At 41.3% G+C, this 25,955-nt stretch overlaps 1 protein-coding gene across 4 annotated transcripts in view; it reads left to right on the top strand.

Annotated features, from left to right (window-relative positions):
- Window positions 1-25,955, top strand: part of RUNX1 (RUNX family transcription factor 1) — a 264,620-nt gene that overhangs the window by 133,487 nt on the left and 105,178 nt on the right. For 3 of the 4 annotated variants that reach the window (XM_030915786.1, XM_010358872.2, XM_030915784.1), the window contains exon 3: window positions 24,622-24,660. The exons of the other annotated variant lie outside the window; for it this stretch is intronic. In XM_030915786.1, coding sequence (XP_030771646.1) covers window positions 24,622-24,660 — 39 coding nt within the window. The remainder of the gene's footprint in view (window positions 1-24,621; window positions 24,661-25,955) is intronic. 4 annotated transcript variants of the gene reach the window in all.

The following is a 25,955-nucleotide window of genomic DNA, read 5'->3' as shown; positions in this document are numbered from 1 at the left end:
GAAGAGGCTGTTGACATTCAGCGCTTCAGACCCTGGAGAATACATTTTTCATATTTGTATAATGTTAACTTTTGTTCTCTGTCTCAGCAAAATAACACTGACCTAGAAAAAATGGAATTTGCAAGCCTTAAAGTTTGAAGATAATTGTAAAATGAGTCACCCAAACATTATTGATCTCTTGCACTTATTCCTCTGGTCTGACAACACCTTCCACTTTGCCAAGAAACAACAAATATGTTAAAATACATGATCAAAGTCGTCATGATTGTTAATAATATTTTACATTTGCATAGAATGCTTCTTCACATGCTTTTAAAATGCTTTTCTCCTTTGAGGCTCATAAAACAACCCTTCTCTGTAATTAAAGCAGATTCCATGAACATGAGTCTTTTTGCCCATTTGGGTTTAGGCTAGGCAAGGAAGAATGAATGGTCATGTAAGCAATTACCAGAGGAATGTCAAGTATTGTCCTCAGCTTAGCAGGACCAGACCAGTGATGACCTTGACTTTGCCTGTGAAGTGCTTCCTATACCTCTTCTTCCTTGTAAAGGGTGCACTCCCTTGTCTCCATATAGTCATTAATTCTTCCCTTAAATTTACCTCCTGTAAGTTTTGGTCAGAACTTAAGATGTTTCCAAAATATCAAAAAATAAAATAGCACAATAGGAAAATATGTTAAGGTTTTTAAACGCTTTTTCTACATCTTTCTTCCAGTACTTTGCAATAAAAAAAATAGTTCAAGTCCCATTAACTGGGCAACTGCTAGGGTAAACAGTCTACACGCGGTCTCATTGAATATCTCATTTAGTCCTCATAATGGTGCTGTAAAGGAGGAATCATCCTCATTCTATAATTCAGGAAACTGAGCATAAATGACCAGGCCAAGGTAAGGGACACAGCTGAGAAGCAGGGCCTCAGCTCACTGTGCATCAGGTTTAAGTGGACTCGTACTGCCATCATCACATGTCCTGGCTTTACGCTCAGATTGAAGGACAGGCAATTAATGGCAGCCTTTTTGAGTTTCAAATCCATTAGGACACAGGCAAAAAGAAGTGGGACACATGCAGATCCAAATGCCAGCTCAAGACCAAGTTGCAGAATGGGGCTGCGAAGTGCAACCACACAGGCTTCCCAATGCTGAATTCTCTAACCTGTCTCAGGCGCAGTTGAACCGGTATAAAACATGCCACATGAAGACACTAACCTGAATGTGTGCTTCCTGCAGGCACTAGCTCCAAGAGGAGGGAGGGAGGAGGGGACTGAGTTCCCTGAGCTGCCACTTCATTCTGCCATATGCCCAACTGACCACATGAAGGGGAGAAAGACCAGAGTGGTAGCTCCCAGGAGTGGGGAAGAAATGCTGCCCTCGTGAAATGACCCTGTCAAGAGTGTCATACTGTGGGTACAGTAGGTATTGAAATATACATGACTTCCTGGCAGGTACAATATCATCCTCATCACAGAATTGTCACACAAATCCCTACAGAAGCCAAAATGTCAGGAGGTTCTTGTTCCTAATGCTCCACTGACTCAGTGCATGACCCAGGGCAAGCCACTTAACTAATCTTAGTCTTAACATCCCCATTAATAACGTCTGCGTTGTTGACGGGAATCCTCCCTGTGTATAATTCTTCCATCATGGGGCATCGATGAATGGATCTTGCAAACTCAGCTACAAACAAACTCAGCTCCTGCCAGGAGACAGCCACTGTCAGTACAAAGCTCATATTTGCCTCCTTCCAAGAGTCCTTAGCAAACCATGTTTTGATGGAATGGCTCCTGGTTCACACTGACTGAGAAACAATTCCCTCGGCATAGCCTGAGTGACTTTAATACAGAGTGTTGGCCATATTGAGTAACAGTAGGTTATTTTATGCCTCCTGAATGTTCAAAGTCTGAGCAGCTACACACACTGGAACCCATATTTTACCCCATTGACAGCCCAGAAAGGACATATGGTTTAGATTTTTAGACACCACTCTATGTAAAAAGCCTTTCCTTTTCTAGAGCATATTTTTAGAGTCTCCTAAGCTAAACTCTGGGCAGAATTTAATCCATACAACCCTCAGTTCAATCAAGAGCCAAAACACGACTTTGTGTCAGTGTAATACATTGTTAACTGATATGTCAGAAAATCAATTAATTACTTTTAAGAAGCAGTTAAAAGTAGCCCTAGGATGCTGCCATGTGAATTATTAAAGAATACAATGTAAAGGGTCCCCATGCCCACCCCAGACTGAAACCCTGTGGCACAGGGTAGTGCAAAGTATGCTTTCTGCCCTGAGTCTCAACTGAAATTAGCGTGAGGTTGAAGGGGCAGAAAAGTAAAGAGAAGGTGACGAGGCTTAAGCTTTGTGGTGTCCGACTGATGTAGGAGGGTGCAGATGCCACCAAGCACTGTTCCCAAAGCTGACACTCCTGGCCTGGGGTTTCCATTCTGTCTCTACACCGTCTCTGCAGGAGATCCACTCCCATCTGCACCTCTCCATGCTTTTGTGGGTGAACAGCCCGACATCAGAACCCAACAGGATTCTTCCTTTCCCGAGTCCTGTTCATCCCAGAGAAAAGTCCACGCAAAGCCACTGCTCCCTCCTTCTCCTGCCATTTCTTCTTCTTTTCTTATTTTTTTATTTTAATTATTTTTGAGACAGAGTATCCCTCTGTTGCCCAGGCTAAAGTGCAGTAGCGCAGTCTTGGCTCACTGCAACCTCCATCTCCCATGTTCAAGTAATTCTTCCTGCCTCAGCCTCCCAAGTAGCTGGGATTACAGGTGTCTGCCACCACCCCCAGCTAATTTTTTGTGTTTTTAATAGAGACAGGGTTTCACCATGTTGGCCAGGCTGGTTTTAAACTCCTGACCTCAAGTGATCTGCCTGTCTCAGCCTCCCAAAGTGTTGGGATTACAGGCGTGAGCCACCACGCCTGGCCTTTCCTGCCATTTCTATGCCTGCTTCTAGATTAAACTAGACCAGGTGAAGGCTCCCCACCCCCACCCCAGGTGAAAGGCCAGGGGCTTCTCCCCACACCCTGGTTTGCATCGATTTGGAATGTTGAGCTCAGATCCAATCACTACTTATCTGTACATATCCTATGTGTCATCACACATGTCCTGTGTATCTGGAAACAATTACATGACTGATCCAGAGTTTCAGGTATGCATCAGATGTGTGCTTTCCAAATGCCTGCATCTCAAAGACTAGGAAGGCAATGGGAACAGTCTTCTGAGGGTGTAAAAAGAGGGACCCCCATGGAATACTATGCAGCCATAAAAAAGGATGAGTTTGCGTCCTTTGTAGGGACATGGATGCAGCTGGAAACCATCATTCTTAGCAAACTATCACAAGAACAGAAAACCAAACACCGCATGTTCTCACTCATAGGTGGGAACTGAACAATGAGATCACTTGGACTCGGGAAGGGGAACATCACACACTGGGGCCTATCATGGGGAGGGGGGAGGGGGGAGGGATTGCATTGGGAGTTATACATGATATAAATGATGAATTGATGGGTGCTGACTAGTTGATGGGTGCAGCACACCAACATGGCACAAGTATACATATGTAACAAACCTGCACCTTATGCACATGTACCCTAGAACTTAAAGTATAATAAAAAATAAAAATAAATAAATAAATAAATAAATAAATAAATAAATAAATAAATAAAGAGGGACCTAGGCTGGGGCAATGGGCCTGAGGGGACTGTATAGATGAGTCTTCCTTGCTGTGTTCTGTAGTTTTGACTTGGCCAGAAATGTTTTCCATCTGAATGAGAAAAACCATATATTTGCATAACCAAAACATTGGTGCAATATGTTAAGCAGAGGCCTCCTCGACCTACTGGCCAGTTGTGGTTGCCACTATGCCCGAAACTCAGAAGTGGTTGCTTAGGTTGTTGACCACACCAACCTGTGAAGCCCTCAGGGCACCCAAGAGTATAGCAAAACAGAGAGGAGGGGTGATGGAGATTTCCCAGGCTTCTAGCCTTACTGCCACCCAGTGATAGAAGAGTAAGTAGCAAAGGAAAATCTTTTTTCACCACTCAATGCCTGGCAGTCGTCATCTCCTTGCTCTGACATCTAGGATGCCTCAGGGTACCTAGGCTGGAGGAGGTGGCAGCTACAGTTCATTGTCATCGATTGATTCATTCATTCTTAAGAAGTATCTGTTGACTATCTACGTAGTTCCAAGCACTTTTCTTGATGCTGGACAGTATCAAGGACAAAACTTCTCCTTCACTCCATCCACTCCCTCTGTCACTTGGAGGATGGACAGCAAATACATAAATACAGAAATCAAATAAGACAAATGCAATGGTGAAAAGAAACCCATGCATATGACATGATACTTGTGATGGTTCAGGGGTAGGGAGCAGGGCTACTTTACCCATTACTTTAGTAGATGACAGTTGAGCAGCCATGGGAAAAACTGGGGGAGGTCAGAGAGAGGAAAGTGGTCCAGGTAGAAGGAAAGCCCATGAAAAGGTCCTGAGGCAGAAAAAGCTTGGCGCGTCTGTGGGACAGACAGAGGCTATGACAGAGCAAGCCGAGGAAGACAGGTGCTCCCAGGTCTAGGTGATGGGCTGGGCTGGTTTCCTCCAGGGCCTGGAATTCTGAGTGCCCTGGAAAGCCGTCAAAGAGTTTGGGTGAAGGAGAGGCACAATCTAATGTGTATCACTCGCTGGCTGCTTTACTGGCGTGGGGCAAAGGCAGAGGTGGAAGGATGGCTAGGGGTTCACTGCAGTGTGGGGAGGAGACATTAGCTGCCCAGGAGGGCTGGCTGGAGAGGCTGTCCCTCTTTTCTCCTAGCCACAAACTCCAATCCTGCAGACTGCAGAGGGTTCCTCTATCTGAGTATGGGTTCAAATGCAACTGTCAGGCACCTCTGTGGATCTCCCATTCCTCTGTCCTCATGTATATAAGATCTCCCTCCTAGGGTTGCTATCTATGAGATGTCAGATAATAGACGCAGGTGGCAGCTGTTGTTAATATCACCTTTATTCCTTACTTGATCCCCATAAATGCATTGTCGACATTGATTTTCATCAACCTTTATTCAGCAAATATTTGTTAAGCACCTACTCTTCTTCTCCTGGGTCCTGTGCCACCACTAGGAGCAGCTTGTGTGATGTGAAACAGGAAGGGACCCCTTCCCACCTAATGGGATAGCTCGGCCTGCCCCCAGTAAACTCCAACAAAAAAAAAATGCTTTCTGTGCCTTCTTTGCAGGCCTTTTACTGAAATATTATGCAATATTTAAATAAAACATCAGCATGAGCTAACTGGAAGGCTGAGGCAGGAGGATCACGTTGAAGCCAGGTGTTCACGGCCAGCTGGGGCAAATAAGGAGACCTCATCTCTAAAACTGTTTAAAAATTAGTGGGGCATGGTGGTGTGTGCCTGTAGTCCTAGCTACTTGGGAGGCTGAGGTGGGAGGAGCCCCTTGAACCCAGGAGCTGGAGCCTTCAGTGAGCCACTGCACTCCAGCCTGGGCAACAGAGCGAGACCTTATTTCAAAAAAAAAAAAAAAGAACAACAATAACGTAACAACAGAAAACCCAAAACACCAGCATTCACATTCGGAGTCCTGACCGGCAGCATGTGATTGAGGAGTGAGCCCACCTTGGACATGGTCCTGGCCTGAGTGAGGACCGAGGCTGGCATCCACTCACAGGGCAGCACCTGGACCCTGTCCAGCATCTGAAGAGGGCTTCATCTGGCACAGAACAACTGCAGGGTTTTACTGGGAAAGAGCAAGACTTCCTCTCTCACCCTCACGTCCAGGGCTGGTGACAGAGAGGACAAAGGGCAACAGACAGTGGCTTTTGCCTCTGCATTTGGCTTTCATTATACAGTTCTTGACTTCAGAAAGACAGTTCATTTGTTCTTAGTTCCCAGAAGTCAAAATGAATTCTGTACCAGAAAAAAAAAAAAGGTTCTGAAAATTATCTTCATTACTGAGGATTCTATCAGGAAATTACCAAAAGGAGAAAAATAGGACCTGGGAGAGTCCTGAGTGCTCCAGCCAGTGGGGAGAAGGTGGAGAAAGCAGAAGAAGTGTGAGCCCTTCGCTGGCTTGCCAGAGACTGGGAGCCACATGGATGTGATTTCCCTGCAACAGAAGGCTAAGGGTGAGCTGCGAAGTCTGAGAACCCACTGGGAAGACAGCACTGAACTAGGAATATGGCGGGTGTTCCAGCTGGTTTGTAGAAGCTGACTTCAGAGCCAATTTATGCAAATCTTGATTTGTTTAAAGCTACATTCATCACTGGCTTGTTTCAGTGGCCAAGCTGGCCTGTGGAAGTTCCTCACGCTGCAAAACACTGGGGACAGCCCAGGCACAGCTTGGTAGGTAATAGTTGAAGAAGAAGGAGGAGGAGGCGGAAGGAAGCGAGGAGGGAGGAGGAAAAGAAGAAGAAAGGAAAGAAAGAGGAACTGGAGGAGGAGGAGACAACAGAGATCATGGTGTGAGCAGAGAAAATTTGGTGAGAGGACCCAGAACCCTAAAGATTAAGTTTTAATCTTGCTAAAATGTATCAGCTTGGCTATACTTTGCAACAATGAAACAAGCTTATCTCCCATGGAGGATGGCCCGCTGGAGCCAAAGACTCGGGGGACCTGCCTAAGACAAGTCTTCCAGACTCAGCTGAAGAGGTCACTCTGGAGAAGTGCAGCTTATCAAACAGAACACCCATCTTTTTTTTTTTTTTTTTTTTTTTTTTTTTTTTTTTTTTTTGCTTTAAGGAACAGTGACCTGGTCTCTATAAGAAAGTGATACTCTGTGTTTGTAGCCACATGTGAGCTACATTGAGAAATTGCCTCTGTGCCCACAGAAGGAAGGAGTACCACCTTCTTCATCTATCCCATCCTATATTTTCACAGTTGCAGAGTTGGGTCTGATGTGAGACATGCAAAAAATGGCAAGGGAGGGACAAAGTAATAAACCTATCTGATGTGCTCCAAATGGATTCTGTTTTCCACGTTTAAAAGATGTAAGTGATATGAGCAAGCATTAATTCCTCAAGCAAGGTTTGATACTGAGTTCCATATTAAAGGCAAGCAAAGCAAGAGTCTTAGGGTCGGGTGTACTGTCAGGAGCATGGGGACTGCACACAGAAGGGACCACAAAGTTGTCCTGGTGTACTGTCAGGAGCACGGGGAGCCACACGGATTAGACCCCGAAATTAGCCCTACCTGCAATGCGGCCTTTAGCACAATCCAAGACAAGTTGAACCTTAAGATTCAGGCTTAATTTGTGCAAAACTAAAAGGCATAAAATATTGGTATAGGACAATCTATGCATTATTTTCTAAAGGTAAAGAGATTGTACATCTTACCCCTAACACACACACACACACACAACCAGCCCCAAGAAAATATATTATAGAAGAAAGGTCAATGGCTCTGTTCCTCTTTCTTTAGAATTATAAGATAAGCCTGTTACATATCCTGAATCATTGGTCCCATTCTATGTATATGCAAAAGAAGTTCAAAGGCTGACTTTGACAAAGGGTGTTTGGAGAAGGATGATAAAATGTGTCTGATAAAACAAACACAAAAGACTTTAGCAATAAAGACCTACAAATTGGGAAAGCAGGACTTGGGCAGCAGGGTGTGAAACTGTGTTATCTACAGCTTCAGCACAAAAAGATAGTGGCTTGGAGCAGAAGTCTTTATCTGGCCTTCACAAGAATGGAGATTGCACCTCCCCCGACCCCCCTGTCCACAAAACCCAGGAAACACCTTGCAGAGTTGATGCAATATTTGCTATCCCAGCCCTTGGTGACAGTTAAAATAGTGTTACAACATAACATTGAGCAACGACCTTGCTGTATCATCCAAGACTATGTTTTACACCACTTTTTTTCCCCCAGGACATTTTGCACATTTTTTAGTTCTTCCCTTACTTTCAGTTCAGATCATTAATAGGAAGAAACATTGTCTCTTCTTCCTTTCCAATACAATTTAAAAATACCTTCCTGATTGACACTTCAGGAAGAAGATTAATAATATTTAACCTTTTGCATCTTATCACATCATTTCTTGAGAATTTCAAAGAATCATCTGTATCTCTTCTTGAAGATGTATCATTATTCTTAGGGCTGGAGTTTAATTTATGTATCTGTATCTCTTCTTGAAGATGTATCATTATTCTATCCGAATGACTTTCTTAGGGCTGGAGTTTAATTTATGTGATTGCAATCAGGAAACCACTTTGAAAGGGAAGAAATCCATTTTGCTTTGCATGAGTTGTAAATTTTCTGTAAATAAAATTTCACAAGACCCTCCCTTTTTTAAAGAAGCAGCGAAACGGCTGTTGGAGGAGTGGCAGGGCATGGGGGTGGACCACTAATTCACAGGTCAGGGGGTCCCAGATCAGCCACTGTTTCGGGAGTTTAGAAAAGTCACTCACTTTTCAGAGCCTCCTTTTCCCTCTGTAAACTAAATGGATTTTACAAAATGTTTGCTAAGAATCTTTTCACCTCTAAACAAAATGACCCAATGCTGTTTCACAGAAGGATGGCCTTCAAACCAGCTTCACTCTGTTTTATTTCATAATAATCCTTCACCTTTGATGACTGTGTTTAGCTTGACAAGGCACTTCAGCAGCTATGATTTAATTTGGTTTTCTTGATAACTTTTAAATGGCATGATTTTAGACTTGGCAAAGGAGGAAGCAGAGGCACAGAAAGGTCAAGAGAACTTCAGAGAGTCACAGGGAGCCAAACACCAAGTCAAGTAACAAATTGAGTACTGAGAAAATAAGACATTTTAGGCTAGAGGCTTGCAAACGTTTTGAACAGCAAGAAACAGTAAGAAGTAAGTTGTATGCCAGGGCTCAGGGGAGATACGTCAATCAAAAAAAGAGCTTCAGGAAGCAGTATTCACCCTTACTACCGATGAAGCACTCTATTTTCCAGTTATTCTGTTCTATTTCTTCTTCTTGCCTTTGTTTTGTTATTATTATTATTAACGACCAATCTATGGGTCACAACCTATGGTTTAGAAGTCATCGTTTAGAAACTCTTCACATGGCAACATACTTCTTTTTGCTAAATTAGAAGTCTAGGTCTACTTCTCTGTGCTCCTTACCTGTGGGCAAATGCTAAGTGGGATTCTCCTGTTTAGGTTTTCTTGCTCTCAAGAGCTCCTGAAGGCTGTATACCAGGAAAGTGCTGTCCTTAGAGTCAAGGTTTTCACTGAAGGGGGCACATGACCCTCCTGGCTGGCTTTGAATACATGATCAAGTCCTCATAAATAATGAACACTAATGACAATATCAAAACACCTATTTGCATTGTACATTCGCTAAAGTCAGAGGGAGAATTAGGGCTGCTCCCACAAGAGGGCATGTGACTCTCTAAATAAAGAGCTTTAATGCATTTTATATTTAAACCATAAGGGCATGGGCTCAAACCCAAACTGAGATGGGCTCTGCTCCTTAAGTACTATTCTGGAAAGGCATTGAAATATTTATCCATCTATCTGGGTTCTGTGTTTCTAAAGCAGTTCCTTTCCTTGTACTACACTCCCGAGTGGGTCTGTTTGCAAATCCCCTTTAACTGGGCTGCCCTTCAGAAGCAAAAGGAGTCCTTTAGGGAAGTCATTGTCTATGAAACTTATTCAATGAGAACTATGAAGAACAGCCTTTTTTTTTTTATTTAATTGCATGTAATTCAAAGATTGTCTACTCTGTGCACTGACTGGGTCAAATTCTCACTTTCACTGCTCCATCTCTATGTGGCCTTGGGCAAGTTGTCTAACCTCTTTAAGCCTTCGGGGATAATGGTTCCTCACTTAATAGCATTAGCAAAAGGATTAAATGAGATAATGCACGGAAAGCCCTTGCCACAATGTCTGAAGCTCAGAATAGCTCAGTAAATGTTAAGGACCTCTACTATTTGTCCACTAAAATTTGCTCAGTTCTTATAGCCCTATCAGCATAAATAAGGCTTTTGATTTTGAGGAATCAATTCCACAGCTTTCTCTGTCCTCATGGGCTAGCAACACTTCATGGATGTCTAGTGACAAACCAACCCAGTTTCATGTTTTCTTAAACCCCCAAATAGGCTGGGCGCAGTGGCTCACGCCTGTAATCCCAATCCTTTGGGAGGCCGAGGTGGGTGGATCACGAGGTCAGGAGATCGAGACCATCTGGCTAACACAGTGAAACCGTCTCTACTGAAAATACAAAAAATTAGCTGGGCGTGGTGGCGGGCGCCTGTACTCGGGAGGCTGAGGCAGGAGAATGGCGTGAACCCAGGAGGCAGAGCTTGCAGTGAGCCAAGATCGCACCACTGCACTCCACCAGCCTGGGCAACAGAGTGAGACTCCGTCTCAAAAAAAAAAAAAAAAAAAAAAAAAAAAAAAAAAAAACCCAAACCTGTCAAAACCAAGCATAACCGAAATCTAATGCATTCATAGGCTGCTGTTCTGCTATCCAGTCTCTTCCTGGTATGATAAACTGTTTTCTTGACCAACAAAGCCAATAGTATATACACTTACATATTAGTTTAAAAAATAGAAAAGTATCATATTTACTTTAGAAAATCTAAAACTTTGTCTCAAAGGGAAATTCAGGTTATTTTCAGAAATACCGAATCTCCTTCTCTTTTGTTCACAGCAAAATAAACAGACCGCCAGGAGAGAGGATTCTTGTTTTATAGGTTGCTACAGAGGAGTTATGTGAGGTATACAACTCAGGGCTTCAACATTTAAAAATTTTAAAGATCAGTGAAGAAAGGATTTTTTTTCTAGAGAAGTTTTTATGTTTAGGTTCTGTAGGGGGAAAAGCTACTTGATAAGTTTCAGATGATCCAGCATTTTCTAGATATTTATTCACACTTAAATTTTTTAGAACCAGATATTTCAAGTTTAGTAAAAGCCAAGGAAGTATTAACTTTTGTTGTATCCATTCTCTATAATTGAAGAACCAATGTGCTTTTATGCTTCTATATAACTTCCTACTTTTTATCCAGATTTCCTAGTTTGACTCATAAGAATTCTAGAACACTTTAAAGATGACAAGTTAACAGAATAACATACTGGCTAAAGAAGTTTTTCTCTTGCTGCTTTACTTTAATGCAGTATCATGTCTTCACTAAAGGAATGTCTTTTGGGGAGAGTGTGATTAATTAAATCTATGTTTACCATGATCAGAAAACAATATCATACACAACGGTGAAAATAAAACTTACATATAACTTTATTTCCTTCTCATTCCCAGTAACAGAGGGGTTAACCTGAAGTCTTAATCCATTTCCACTCTAATTGGGAAAGGTGGGGGGTGGGGAAATCATTTCGGTAGCAAAATGAAAATTGCTAGCCTGGATATGCCTGAGGCAAAAAGAAAAGAAATGAATTCTCTTGTGAGCGTGATTAGTGAGGGGGAAGAAATATCAGCATCTTGCACTTCATTTCATGTCATCGTTCAATTTGCCGGTGTTAAATAATGACCTCCAGAGCAGTGGGTGGATCGGGAGAAGGGGGCGTGCAGGTCTCCTAGAGTGAGTTCACTGTGCACCATGTCTGGGCACTGGGTGTCCATCATTCAGCTCAATCAGGACCCGACTCCATTTGACAGCTCAGCTCCCAGGTGTGGAGGTTTGCAGACTAAAAGTGGAGCCCCCACTGGCATATTTGGTAAACTTTTCTTCTTTCCTCCTCAGAAGTCCACTTCATTATTTGGTGTCTTTGGTTAAAGAGAAGGCTAAACAGAATGATTTCTATTTTAGAAACTTTACTGCTTCTGCATTAAGGAAAAAGACTTCATCTAGAATATTTTTCTCTAAAACCTGACATACTTCCTAAATCGAGAAGTTGTCAATTACAGAACTTCCTAAAACAGAATGCTTTCGAAAACATCTTAAAGCCCACATTTATATAAATATTTGCTGTAGGCCCCCTTGAGAACTTACCTAAAAGTGCTGTATCAACCAATAATACATTTTAAATTCTCCTCAAAATGGGTATCTTCACATGCATTTGAATTTTTTTTTTTTTTTTTTTTTTTTTTGAGATGGAGTCTTGCTCTGTCGCCCAGGTTGGAGTGCAGGGGCGCGATCTCGGCTCACCGCAACCTCCGCTTCTCAGGTTCACGCCGTTCTCCCGCCTCAGCCTCCCGAGTAGCTGGGGCTACAGGCACCTGCCACCACGCTTGGCTAATTTTTTGTATTTTTAGTAGAGACGGGGTTTCACCATTTACAGGATGGTCTCGATCTCCTCACCTCGTGATCTGCCCACCTTGGCCTCCCAGAGTGCTGGGATTATAGGCTTGAGCCACCGCGCCTGGCACATTTGAATTATTAAGATAACTAGAAAAGAAAAAAATGGGAGTGTGCTATATAGTCACTTAAGATTAGTGCACTAATTGGCCGGTGGTCAACTAGAAATGACCTATAATTTATGTCTTGGCTCATTTGTGGTAATATTTTGGTGATTCATCTGTTTCTTTGCTCTGGCTGTTTTCAAAACAACCTACTCTGTAAAAATATGTGATAATATTTTTCAGTGTTGTTTGTATGTTTCTAATACTTTTTGGATGATCTCTGAATATAGCTTACATTGCACATATAAATATAAATTAAAAATTAGCTATCAAGTCATATCTATTTTCAGATGTTTTAGTTTAATTTTATTAAAAAATCTTTCCACTCTTTCTCTATACCTTTCAAAAAGAGAACTCTACAGAAATAGTGCCAGTTTTTAATTCAAAAATTCTAGCAAAATTTGCCTTACATTTTAGAAAATAGATTTAAATGGTAGTATTTTTCTAAGCAAGTCCAAAACAATCATATAAAAATAGTTTAAATCTCACTTAACTATTGTTTGAGATAAGTGATGTTTTATGAGAAGTCTCCACAAAAATGTTTACTATTCCATATCAGTGTATTATCCATAAAAATGGTGTCATTTATTGAATATCAGTTGTATAATATTAATAATGTAACCTGAAAATACGTAACCATTACAATACAGATCTTAGCAGTTTCATGAAATTTAGAAAATGTAATTATGTAATTAGAGAATAGGATTATTACTTCTACTGTTGCTTTTTCCAGCTATTTTATATTTCAGACTATATGAAATTTTAAAGTTTTTGTAGACTATGGCAATTTCATGACCCCACAAGAAAGCAGGATAGTGATAGTCTTAGCCAACTATTTCATGTAAAAGTCTGTTTTCCAAATTCGAAGATAGCAGGATTAATATGAAAGTATTTGCCATCTTATCCAAGTCCTATAGAATACTCTAAGGCTAATATTTGGCAATTTATTATTTAATTGACAAATGTAGATATCTCAGCAATTCCTTCACAGATCAAGACCTTGTAAGTAGACTAAGATCAAGAGGAAGATCAAGGTCTTACTCTGGATTCTTGAGTAGACTTTCTATGTCCCAAAACAAATAGGCGATTTGGCAACCAAAATTTAACTAAAGCTTCTATATTCCGTTTCTAAGTAATTCTGCTATGTTTATGGAAAATTTCTCTATAATCTATATAGGATCATAAATAGGAAAATTTTTATTTTAGTTAAAAAGTCACAAACTTGAGGTAGTAACAGTTGTAATAATAATAATAATGAACCTTATCTGTTTATTGCATAGGAATTCAACTATGTTGTACATCCGTATTATTTTTTAAACTATTATTTTGTAATATCATACATAGTGAAATTCACTAATTTGGTGGGGATGGAGTAGACAGAATTAATGAAAGAGCTGAATTTTCATATTTTTAATGATTGTAATAATAAATTATTTTGGATAATACTGAGTAACTGTGTCTATTCTCAATCACCATGTAAATTATAGAATACGATAGCGATGTGTCTCTGATTTTCTGGAAGATGCAGAATCTCAAGAGTTATTTTTATGTGTATACTTGTTTTAAATCATATCTCCTTGAATCTGCTTTTTAAAATAGGCAATACTTACGTGAAATTAGAGAAACCCTATGTGAAATGGGAAAGTCCTTAAAATGTCCTATCTCTGGTTGATTCTGGGTCCTCTTTTTCCTTTCTGGCCCCTTCCCACTTGAAACCCAAGTTCACTCTAGCCATATGCTGATGTGGGTAAGCACCAGACCCAGGCCGATTTCCCACAATTCCAACTGGCATTTGCATAAATGTTCCTGGAGCTGGAAAGCCCACCTTGTCCAAGCCTCTTGTTTTGTGGATGAAGAGGCTGAGGCTGGGACAAGGTAAATAACTACCTTGCTCGCATGGCTAGTGACAAACTTCCTATAGGTTCCTCTACCTTATGAGATAGTGAGTACTCCTGCACTCAAATATATTGGGGTTCATGTTAATTGCATGAATGAATCCAATCATCAATAACTCTAAAAGTCAAATTTGGAATTTGGAATCTGAGTGAATGATTACCTAGCTATAATTTGAAGATAATGTGTGTGTGTGTGTGTGTGTGTAAAAAAGTCACTCATATATATCTTTATGTAGAATATATAAGTATTTATGTCTTTATAATATATATTAATGTCTTCACTCCAAGTATCCAAGAATTAGTTGTCCATGTAGAAATTTGCTGTTTCAGCCAGCTTGGGGGAATTTCCTTTGCCTGTCCTGTACCCACCATTGTCCACATTTAAGTTCTAACATAGACCTACCTACTGCTCTACCAGCTCACTAAGGGTCGTCTTATCAAGCTGGTCTGCAGTTAATCCCCTACCCTCCTCCCTTCAAGAACCAGTTAAAATGACTCAGTTATTTTTTAACACAAAAGTTGCATAAGGAAAAAATGCTTTCCTATTTCATAATTCTCCTAGTGAAAAAGTAAATTATAAACACAAGAAATCCAAATAAATGATTCCATTTGGGAAGGAGCATTTGCTGTGGGATGGCATGTGGGACATGAGGAACAGGACCCCTGCTTTTAATTCATACGTTCATTCATTTCTTTTTTACTCAACTTAGAAAAATCATGTCATGTTTCTAATTCATTGTGGTGGAAATAGCTTTAAATATATTAACTAACTAAAATGCTTCAAATAAAGCAGATTACGAAAGAAAGCAGACTCTAGAAGTATTAGCAACTTTATAGACTCTGCATCTATCATCCACCAGAAAATCTTATTGGTGTGACATTCACCAATTAGGGAACTGAAGGCTGTGGACAAGTCCCTAAACTCCCCTCCCTGAAGCACAATTTTCAGATGCTCCACTTGGATATTTCCCCACAATGCTCAGCTGAAGGATATCACTCAAAGAGAAGACTGGTTTCATGTGGAGAATGACTTCTCAGGGTATCTCTTAAAACATACCTCTGTCTGTAGCTGATGGAACCAAAGAGAATGTGGAGAAGGGCCCACACCCTTTCCAGGGTTCACACATCGGCCCCTTAACCTGTGTATTCAACCCATAGGACTAACAGATAGAAACTGGTAAATCTTGTTTATTTTATTATTATTTATTTATTTATTTATTTTTGAGACAGATCTGGCTCTGTCGCCCAGGTTGGAGTGCAGTGGCGCCATCTCAGTTCACTGCAACCTCCGCCTTCCAAGTTCAAGCAATTCTCCTGCCTTAGCCTTCTGAGTAGCTGGGACTACAGGCATGCGCCACCACGCCCAGCTACTTTTTGTATTTTCAGTAGAGACGGGGTTTCACCATGTTGGCCAGGCTGGTCTCGAACTCCTGACCTCATGATCTGCCCGCCTCTGCGTCCCAAAGTGCTGGGATTACAGGTGTGAGCCACCGTGCCCAGCCAGAAACTGTTATCTTTGCCCAAAAGAGACGCTTGGACCTTCGAGGGTTCCCAGCAGCCCTTGAGAACCAATGCAGGAAAGTAGGGGCAGTGGTTTCTGTTATGAACCTCTCCCACATTCCCACTCCTTGGTGACTTCTTCTGATAAGGATGGATTCCATAGCTTAGACCAGTAGCTGCCTCACTGAGGTGATCTATTACTGTGTGTTAACTGGTAGATTGCTAGCAGACTGAAACATTGAGTGGTTTTTTGAAAAATGTATACGCTATATTTCAAAATAAACCTGTTTATAGGAATTCCTATTTGAGAATGAGTATCGTTTAAAAAAGAAAAATGTAAAATCATGGCCTATTAAAAATAGAACCTCCAATTTCTGATCCATAATGCTTATATTTAAAAATGCGGCCGGGCGCGGTGGCTCAAGCCTGTAATCCCAGCACTTTGGGAGGCCGAGACGGGCGGATCACGAGGTCAGGAGATCGAGACCATCCTGGCTAACATGGTGAAACCCCGTCTCTACTAAAAAAATACAGAAAAACTAGCCGGGCGAGGTGGCGGGCGCCTGTAGTCCCAGCTACTCGGGAGGCTGAGGCAGGAGAATGGCGTAAACCCGGGAGGCGGAGCTTGCAGTGAGCTGAGATCCGGCCACTGCACTCCAGCCTGGGCGACAGAGCGAAACTCCGTCTCAAAAAAAAAAAAAAAAAAAAAAAAAAAAAAAAAAAAAAAAATGCATCAGGTGTGTTTCATAGGGAACTAGTTTTGCTGGAAAAGAAAGGGACAGGAGATGCTTTTGTAATATTGTTTCAGAGCTCAAGGAAACCAAAGCACTGTTTTATAGGCTGAGGCATGCATGGCTGATGAATGTTAAGAGGAAATGAACAATGTGTGAGATTAACTTGTGGCTATCCATGGCTGTAAAAATGCATTAGTGGTGTTGACAGTGGTTAGTAGGCCTTTGCAACTCAGTTATTGCTGCTGTATATGTGTGTTCTTCCACCTTTGAGTCAATCAAGTGATGCTGTAATAAAAATTCTGAACTTCGCTTCGGGACAGCTCAGAGGGAAAACATGAGTCAAGAAAGATGCACTATTTAATGGTCCTCACTAACAGCAGTTTAAAAACAGGGCTTGCTCAAGCACTAGCAGACTAGTAGCAAAATTGCTATCCAGAGTGAATTGCGTTTTGAGTGGTTCCGGTAGAACTGTACTGTCCAATATGGTAGCCACTAGCCCCATGTGAGTATTGACCACTTACAATGTGGTCAATTTGAGATGCGCTATAAATGTAAAATACACACAGACTTTTGAAGACATAGTACAGAAAAAAAAGGAAAATGTAAATAGCTCATTAATAATTTTCATATTGATTACATGTTCAAATAACAATGTTTTCAATAGATTGGGTTAAATAAAACATATTATGATTTATTTTGCCCATTTCTTTACTTTTTTAATGTGGCTACTAGAAAATCTTAAATTATGTATATGACTCTCATTATATTTCTTTTTTTTTTTTTTTTTTTTTTTTTTTTGAGATAGAGTCTCGCTCTGTTGCCCAGGTTGGAGTGCAATGGCGTGGTCTCGGCTCACTGCAACCTCCACCTCCCCGGTTCATACCATTCTCCTGCCTCAGCCTCCCGAGTAGCTGGGATTACAGGCGCCTGCCACCACGCCCAGCTAATTTTTTTGTATTTTTAGTAGAGATGGGGTTACATCGTGTTAGCTGGATGGTCTTGATTTTCTGACCTCGTGATCTGCCCACCTCAGCCTCCCAAAGTGCTGGGATTACAGGCATGAGGCACCTTGCCCGGCTGACTCTCATTGGATATGCTGCTCTAGAATAAGAAAGAATGTCCGCATAGTTTTTGTTTGTTTTTGGTAGAGATGGGGTCTTGCTGTGTTGCCCAGGCTGGTCTCAAACTTCTGCGCTCAAGCAATCATCCAGCCTTGGCCTTCCAAAGCACTGGAGTTAGAAGCTTGAGCCTCTGAACTCAGCCTGTCCTCATGGTTTAAAGGCAACTTGTCAGGATCTAATAAGGAAATCTGACTGGTAATATAATGTTTTGACTATCTTGCAAGCTGCTGGCTACAACTGGGCACTCTGCAGGCAAACTGCATGGGCTTAGAATGGGCCGATTACTAAATCTTAAGTGTCCTCATTTGTAAACTGAAGGGAGTAATGATGGACCACTCACTGCTCGATAATTAAATGGGATAATTAATATATGTAAAGCGGCTCCTTGTGAGGCCTGATAGAAGATGTACTGGTGACTTCTATTACCATACTTGTCTTGGTCATCTCAGGCTGCTATAACAAAATACCACAGACTGGGTGCCTTAAACAGCAGGCATTTATTGCCTCATAGCTCTGGAGGTTGGGAAGTCTGAGATCAGGGTGCCAGCATGATTGGGTTCAGTGGAGGTAGGGAGAGAGAGAGACAGAGAGAGAGAGATCAATCTGGTGTTTTCTTATAAGGGCATTAATCCCATCATGAGGACCCCAGCCTTACAACCTCATCTTAATCTAATCACCTCCCACAGACCCTAATCATAGCAGCACATAGAGGATTAGGGTTTCAATGTGAATTTTGGAGGGATACAAATTTTGGAGGGATTCAGGCCATAACAACAACTTAAAAAGTCCAATCTCCACTGGGCGTGGTGGCTTACACCTGTAATCTCAACACTTTATGAGGCCGAGGTGTGCAGATCACTTCAGGTCAGGAGTTTGAGACCAGCTTGGACAACATGGTGAAATCCCATCTTTACAAAAAATACAAAAATTATCTGGGCATGGTGGCATATGCCAGTAGTCCCAGCTACTCAGCTGGGATCATGCCACTGCACTCCAGCCTGGGTGACAGCGAGACTCTGTCTCCAAAAAAAAAAAAAAAAAAAAAAAGCAAACAAAAAAATGTTCTATCTGAGATACTGGATCCTCCAACTCTGAGTGCAAACCTTGAACCAGATGCGGCAGTGGCATCACTGGGAGCTTATGGGAAACTGAGAATCTCAGGCTTCTTCCCAGACCTGCTGAGGCAGAATCTGTAGTTAACCAGACTCGCAGGGGCTCAGGTACACATTTACTTTCTGCAGTACTGCCTAGGGAATTTAAAGGTGAGTAAAACACAGCCTCACTGGCAAGGTATTCACAATCCACTGGTGCGTTTGTGTGGGAATGAGAGTGAATCTAGAGAGACTAAGGCAATTATCTAGTGCGCTGTTAGGAGGCTCCATAAAAAACACCCCTGCTCTCCAGTGATCCACAATCAACAGTGAGATGACAAAGGAGTCAAGTAGATGGAGATAAAAAATACCAGCTTTGTCACTGATAGAACTTTTGGAGAGCATGGCTTAGGTATGTGACTTCCTGCCCCTGAGTTCCAGAAGTAGGGAGACTCACTCACCAATACCTAAGCAGTGTCTCCCCAAAAGAGTAAGGAAAGGGAAAGAACATACCCAGGGTACTTGTTTTTTTTTTTTTTTTTAATTGCTATCAAACGAGGAAATTGCCAAGCTTAGCAACTTAAACAAATTTAGCCCACAGTTCTGCAGGTCACAAATCTGGTGGTGCTGTACTAGATTCTCTGCTCAGAGCTTCACAAGGCCAAAACTCCAGGGGTTGGCTAACCTGAGGCCTTACTTGAAAGCTTTAAGGAGAAATTCACCTCCAAGCTCATGCAGGTGGTTGGCAGAATGCAATTCCATGGGGCTGTAGCATGGTGGCCCTCATTTCCTTGCTGGCTGTCAACCAGGGGTCACCCTCAGCATCTAGAGACTGCTCTCTAGTTCTTGCAAGTGCCTGCTCTGTCTTCCAGCTACAACGCTGACTTCACTTCTGTCCCAGCCTGAGAAAACACTGTGTTTGTAATGGTCTCCTGTGATTAGATTAGGGCTACCAGGAAAATCTCTCTGTTGCGTGAGTCAAAGCCAACTGATTAGTAACCTTAATTACATATACCAAAAAAAATCTTTTTTCCATGTAACATAACCAGAGCATGATCCCTCATCATATTCCCAGCCCCAGGGATTAGGGTGGAAAGTTTGAGGGGTTCATTTTATGCTTCTGCCTTCTACAACTGGTTTCTGCTTCCAGCACTACTAACCAGATAATTCAATCTTTTATGGTGGAAGAGGAATGAGGGTGTAAAAAGAGGTCAAGAGTTTTACACTAAGGAATGTTGTTCCACATAGAAACCTGAAGCCAGGGAAGGGGTGGTTCCACTACCTCCTGTCACCCGCCCCACCCCCCCCAATATATTTAAATAGCTATAACCCAAAACACATTATAATTCAAGTCACACAGGAGATGTAGAGGTGATGATGAAACATGTGGTTGGTCTTTGAGAGGCAATTACACCTGAGGCAGAAGAATCTGCCCCCCTCCAAGATGAGGACAGGAAGGGTGGCTCTTAATCCTGCAGGACTGTACTAAAGACCTTGCATTGAATTCCAGATGCCCAGGAGAACATGGTTGGCAGAACTATGGTGTGGGAGACTTATCTGGAAGTACTGTGTACAATTAGCAGGAACCCCCTTTCTCGGAGATCTTTGTAATAAATCAGCAGAGAGGTAATGAGAACTTGAACCAGAATGATGTCAATAGGAATTGAAAGGTGGGGGCTGAATTGTTATCAACCAAAGAAACAAAAAACGAGCCCTTGGCAACAGACTGAATGAGGGCAAAGATCAATTCATGGATCCAAGTCTGGAAACTGGGAGAATGATGGTGCAGTGGGGAAAACAAGAGGAAGACCTGGGTTGAAGTGGAAGCTGATGAATTTTATCTTCAGTAAAATACACATGCCAAACACTAATTTTCTCAGGTTGCCTCCGTCTTACACACATGCACACATACACATACACCTCTCAACACTGGTCTTTCCCTCCTCCTGCTACCCCACCAGTTTCTCTCCCTCCTCCAACATGTTTCATTCTCCTTCCCTACATCCCATTTGCTTTCTACTCTCTGCTCTATTTCTGTTGCTGCCACTCAACTGAATCTCTTCTGGCAAAGGTTACATGGCACTCTCTGTAGACAAATCCAGTGGAATATTTTCAGTCCTTGTTTTCATGGCCCCTTTGTGGGCTTTGGGACATGGCTTTCCTCCAAATCTAGCATTTTCCTTTATTCTTTTTTTTTCTTTTTCTTAATTTTTTTATTTTATTTATTTATTTATTTTGAGATGGAGTCTCACCCTGTCTCCTAGGCTGGAGTGCAACGGTGCAATCTTGGCTCACTGCAACCTCCACCTCCCGGGTTCTAGTGATTCTCCTGCCTCAGCCTCTCGAATAGCTGGGATTACAGATGTCCACCACCATGTCTGGCTAATTTTTGTATTTTTAGTAGTGATGGGGTTTCACCATGTTGGTGAGGCTGGTCTCGAACTCCTGACCTTAGGTGATCCACTTGCCTTGGCCTCCCAAAGTGCTGGGATTACAGGCATGAGCCACTGCGCCTGGCTGCATTTTCCTTTATTCTTATTCCTTATTCTCTCCTCTTTCTTTTCCTGGCTCCATCTCCTTGATTGCTCCCTCTTTTGCTCACCCCTGGAATGTTGATAATCCCAGAACCCGTGAATGGTCTCTTCTCACTGGAAACAGTCTCTGAACCTACCATAGATAGTTTGTGCCATAGATACAATCTGAAACTACCATAGATATTCTGAGGATGTTCAGCTCATTATTTCTAAATGAAACCTCTCCCCAGAATTTCTGTTTTCCCCACCAGCACCTCCTATTCTGTTCTGGGCATCCAAAGCTCAGAGAGACATCACGATGTCTCTCTCCAAACCCACTGTTTCTGATCTTCTCTACTACTATTAATGGACAGATGTTGGGGAGACTCCTCACCCTCCCTCACCTCAACCCCTCTTTCCTCTCCATTGCTTCTACCTTAATCCAGATCCTCATGACCCCTTGTCTGACAACTGCAGTAGCTCCCCACTCCTCATCTCTACCCCCTCCAACTCACCGAGCTGTTGTTGACAGACTTATTTTTCTAAAATATAGATTAATTTTGTTATTTCCCAGTTTGGCTTTGATAGATCAATTTCCTTCATGTTGAAGTTCACATTTCCTCAGGTTGCATGTGCTTCCAATGACCTACCTATGTCCCTGTATTTATGAACTGCCACGCTCCCTCCCCACCGCACCAACCTGGTCTCAAACCTATGCCCAACCACACTGGAAATGACACACTGATGTGTTTCATAAACTCACGCCCTTGCTCATGATGCTTATTCAGCCCAGAGCACCATCTCCCCACCCCACTGTCACCTCCCTGAACCCCTCCTGTAGCTCTTTGAACCACCTACAAATCTACCCAGCCTCCAAAAGTCAAGTCAAAAATCACCTCTGCTAGGAAGGAAGCCTTTCCTGAGCCCACCAGGGGCTGCTGGCCCCTCTTCCTCTTACATTCCCTCCCACCAGTTCCTGGGACCCTGGACATGTGTCCACCAGCAGCCATGACACTTCTTTTCTCTCATCTGTTTGGCCTTTGTCACCAGGGAGCCTAGCGCCTTGCCTGGGACAGAGGTAGTGTTCAAGGAATGCTGAAGGCAAGTGAATCAAATACCTCGTATCTAGAAAAGTCCTAAAGATGCCCTTTTGAACTAGTGGAGTGGGGGAAAGACTAAAACACCATTTTATATTATCATCAATGTAAAAGCTTCTCAGCCAAATGGACCTTGGCTTTCTCCTCAAACTCTGTGGATGACAGAAATGACTTTAAAATCTGACTCCTAAAGATAGGAGGTTTGCATGGTGAAGAATTTCCAAGATACTTTCTGATCCAGACCCTGAGACAGCGGAGGATAAAAGTGAAAGATGAGATCAGAGTTAATTTTTTAGAACTCTACCAAGGATACTCACAAAAATAAATAATCATGATCAAAAAGGAACATAGCTTACTATGCATGTGGTCCTATATGTAGATATGAATGTATGTGTGTGTGTGTGTGTGTGTGTGTGTGTGTGTGTGTGTGTGTGTGTGTAGGTCAAGAGTAATGTGAATTTCCGCAAGCGCCCTGAACTCTCCAAGGGTGAGGCTTCTTATCTGTAAAATGGGGATAGCAATGATGTTCTTATAAGGATTAAATCAGGCAAAGTATATAAAAGCACTTCACCCATTGCCTGGCATATAATTACACTCAATGGGGGATGTAGGGAAGAGAGAAAGAGAGCACGCGAGCGAGCAGGCTGGAGGATGAGCTACCAGATTCATTGTTCGCTGTCATAAACACACACAACCTCTCCTCTCTTGCAGTTTGGGTTCTGGCATCTTTAACAGCTTCATGGGTAAATCACTTCAAACCTCCACAGGTGCTACTTCACCTGGGCAGCAGTTTCTCACCCCTCTACCCCTTCCCCCTCCTCAATTTAACCACATTTGCTGTGTTCTCAAGGCTGCTGATACACAACAAAGTTTTTAAGTTACCATAGTTTTCAAAATCCCCTCATTTTTGCCCTTGTTTTGGGGTTTAAAAAATCCTGGCTTTTTCCTCTGAATCGCTGAATTATTAGGCGTGTAGATGAACTTGTGTTTTCTTGCTTTCCTACTCCAATTTCTTAGACTCAGACACGGAAAAGCTTTTCTGGGTCTCAAGAGAGAATTCCCAGGATGGCGTGGTTCCGCTGGGTGTGCTGTCTGGTCAGTCTTACCGTTGTGGATTCCACACCCCCACCCCACTGCCCCCAACACCTATTAAAACTGAGCTGACATAACTTCAGGATACATTTGCTATTTCTTACCTTATTCACAATCAGTGCAAATGATTATTTCTCTGCCTTGCTCTTTAAAAGCAAAACTCTTCATGGAGTCATTTTATCTACTTGTAAACCACAATCTCGGTTTTTTTTTTTTTTTTTTGGATGCTCCTTTGAGACTATACATATTTAATTCCTTTCATATTTCATCATAGACCAGTCCTTCAGAACCTCTTATTTTAGTTGTTCCTTAACTTTGGCAAAAATATAAGACCAAAGAAGCTGCAAATCTTGTTTTCCTGCCTATTTAAACAGCATCTAGAAATCTGAAGTAATTCTCTCCTTTCTTATTTTAAAAGTTAAACACACACACACACACACACACACAGCATACTAAATATTGTGGCATGGAGTTAAAAGCTTTAGGTCTGCAGCATTTGAAATGCTCAAATCCTGTCTTTGAAGAACAGTATTTCCTCTTCGTGACTCAGTGCTGTTATCAATACACAAGGCTGATAATTTCAGATTCACAACATTATATGTAGATATTCAAAGGAAGGAAAAAGAGCTTCATGTGACTTAGCTTAATGGGTTTCCCTATAGTTGTAAATGTATAAAGTGATCCATATTTGGGAATTATCATATAACAATTATTTCTAATAGTAATTGATATAATCTATTAGAACTTGTGAGAGGTTTCGATGTAAATAATTTGCCTGCCTAGCAGAGAGAAGGGAAGGAGAGTAAGCAGGGGAAAATGTTTCTAAAATGTCCTATCATTGGAAGTAAATGATCGTACATGTTTTTGCATTAAGTTAGGGTTTGGTTTTAATTTTACCTTGAATTCTAATGTTCCTACACCTTCCAAATATATTTTAAATCTTCATTAAACAAATCACATTTTAATCACACACAGAGCTTAAAAGAGGTGATTCTACAACAGATATGCAGTATTAGCTAGCGAAGGAGAACATTGGTTGAAGGTACCTAAAACCACGTGCATAAGGAACAGTTTATTTCTTATTTGGTGATTTACTATTTTAAGTCATGTTTGTGTCAAAGCTATAAAAATCTCCAGTGCTAAAAAGTGTGAGAAGAAATGAGCTAGCCAAAAAAAAAAAAAAAAAAAGTCAGGGGAGAGTTAATTTTAAAATTTGCATTATTTTTATTTTCCTACTTTGTTATTTCAGAATGCATACTTGGAATGAATCCTCCTAGAGACGTTCACGGTATGTTACATTCCAAGTTATATTTCTAAATAAAATAAGCACCTTCATATATGTGTATATGATTTTATATCTATGTATCTCTATGTATAACTTGTGATATAATTTAACCAAATAATTAAGGCTGTTTTTGCTGATTCCAATATACTTAAAAGCAGTTCTCCATATTGTAAATGTTATACCATATAAAATATTTCAATGAAAGCTTAAATGATACCCTCTGTTCTACAGCGTTTACCATAGGTGCATTCTGCTGCTATTAAATGTCTCTATACCAGTCTCTAAAAACAAAATAGAGCGTGGCTTCTCTTACAGCCCAGTTTATTACCTGTGTTATAGCAGTGGTAATGCAAAATGTTCATGACAGTAAAATGTTTACTAAGCATTCCTAAATTTTAAAAAGATTAATTTTACAATGTCCTCAGCTTGCTACTTGTGAGGTACACAATGGATTTATGAAGTGAAAGTGAAATAATCACACATGAACCATAGCATCCCACAGAAACATTCAGATGGAGGAAGCATGTAATGGAAGAACGAAGGGCTCTCCCCCCTCCCGTAGTAATTAGATTTGAAAAGTGAAGTAATCTCAAAGCCACTTCAGAAGAAAAAAATGTTTAAATTTCAATGTTCAAAACTGATAGTGTGTATGGCAGGTGATTTGTACATACATGTTACTCCTTATCCAAATTGTTTTCCATCCCTGTGACATCAATACAATCTGCAGCTATTTGGTTCCAAACCATAGCAAGATACATTCTGTTTTTTTAAATGTAAATGGTCATTTAAAATAGAAATAATTCTTTTAGACGTATGATATTTTTACAAATGTAATTTTGGAAATATATTGCTCGCAAAGGATAATTTTAAGAGAATTGTTGAGATTCTAATCCCATCTTTATGCATATTTTGGGGAGGCTTTTGTAAGAGCAAAAGTGTAAAATATTTAGTTATCTTCTGAGACCACCTATAGTTATTTACCTAAAGTTGTAGAAGAAAAACGTCAATGAACTGTTACTGTTTTCCAATTAAATTATTTCTCTTCCAACTAACCAAGTACTACTTTTAAAATCCACTGCGGAAACTTACATTTCATTCCTGTTGTGAACGTTTTTTAATTCTCCTCCCTCCCTCTCCCCGCAACAAAATTTGGAAAAATCTGTCACGTAGCATCCGCCCAACGTATCGCTTCGTTGTATTTTTTAAAAATTTTGCATTATGACAAAGGTAAATTCTAGCATTACTCCAGGGAAACACTGGCAATGAACCTGGTAATGTTTCCTTTCCTTTCTCCCTTA

Source organism: Rhinopithecus roxellana, chromosome 13 (assembly GCF_007565055.1).
Source record: "Rhinopithecus roxellana isolate Shanxi Qingling chromosome 13, ASM756505v1, whole genome shotgun sequence".
Lineage (NCBI taxonomy): Eukaryota > Metazoa > Chordata > Mammalia > Primates > Cercopithecidae > Rhinopithecus > Rhinopithecus roxellana.
This window is presented reverse-complemented; position numbering and strand designations above follow the sequence as displayed.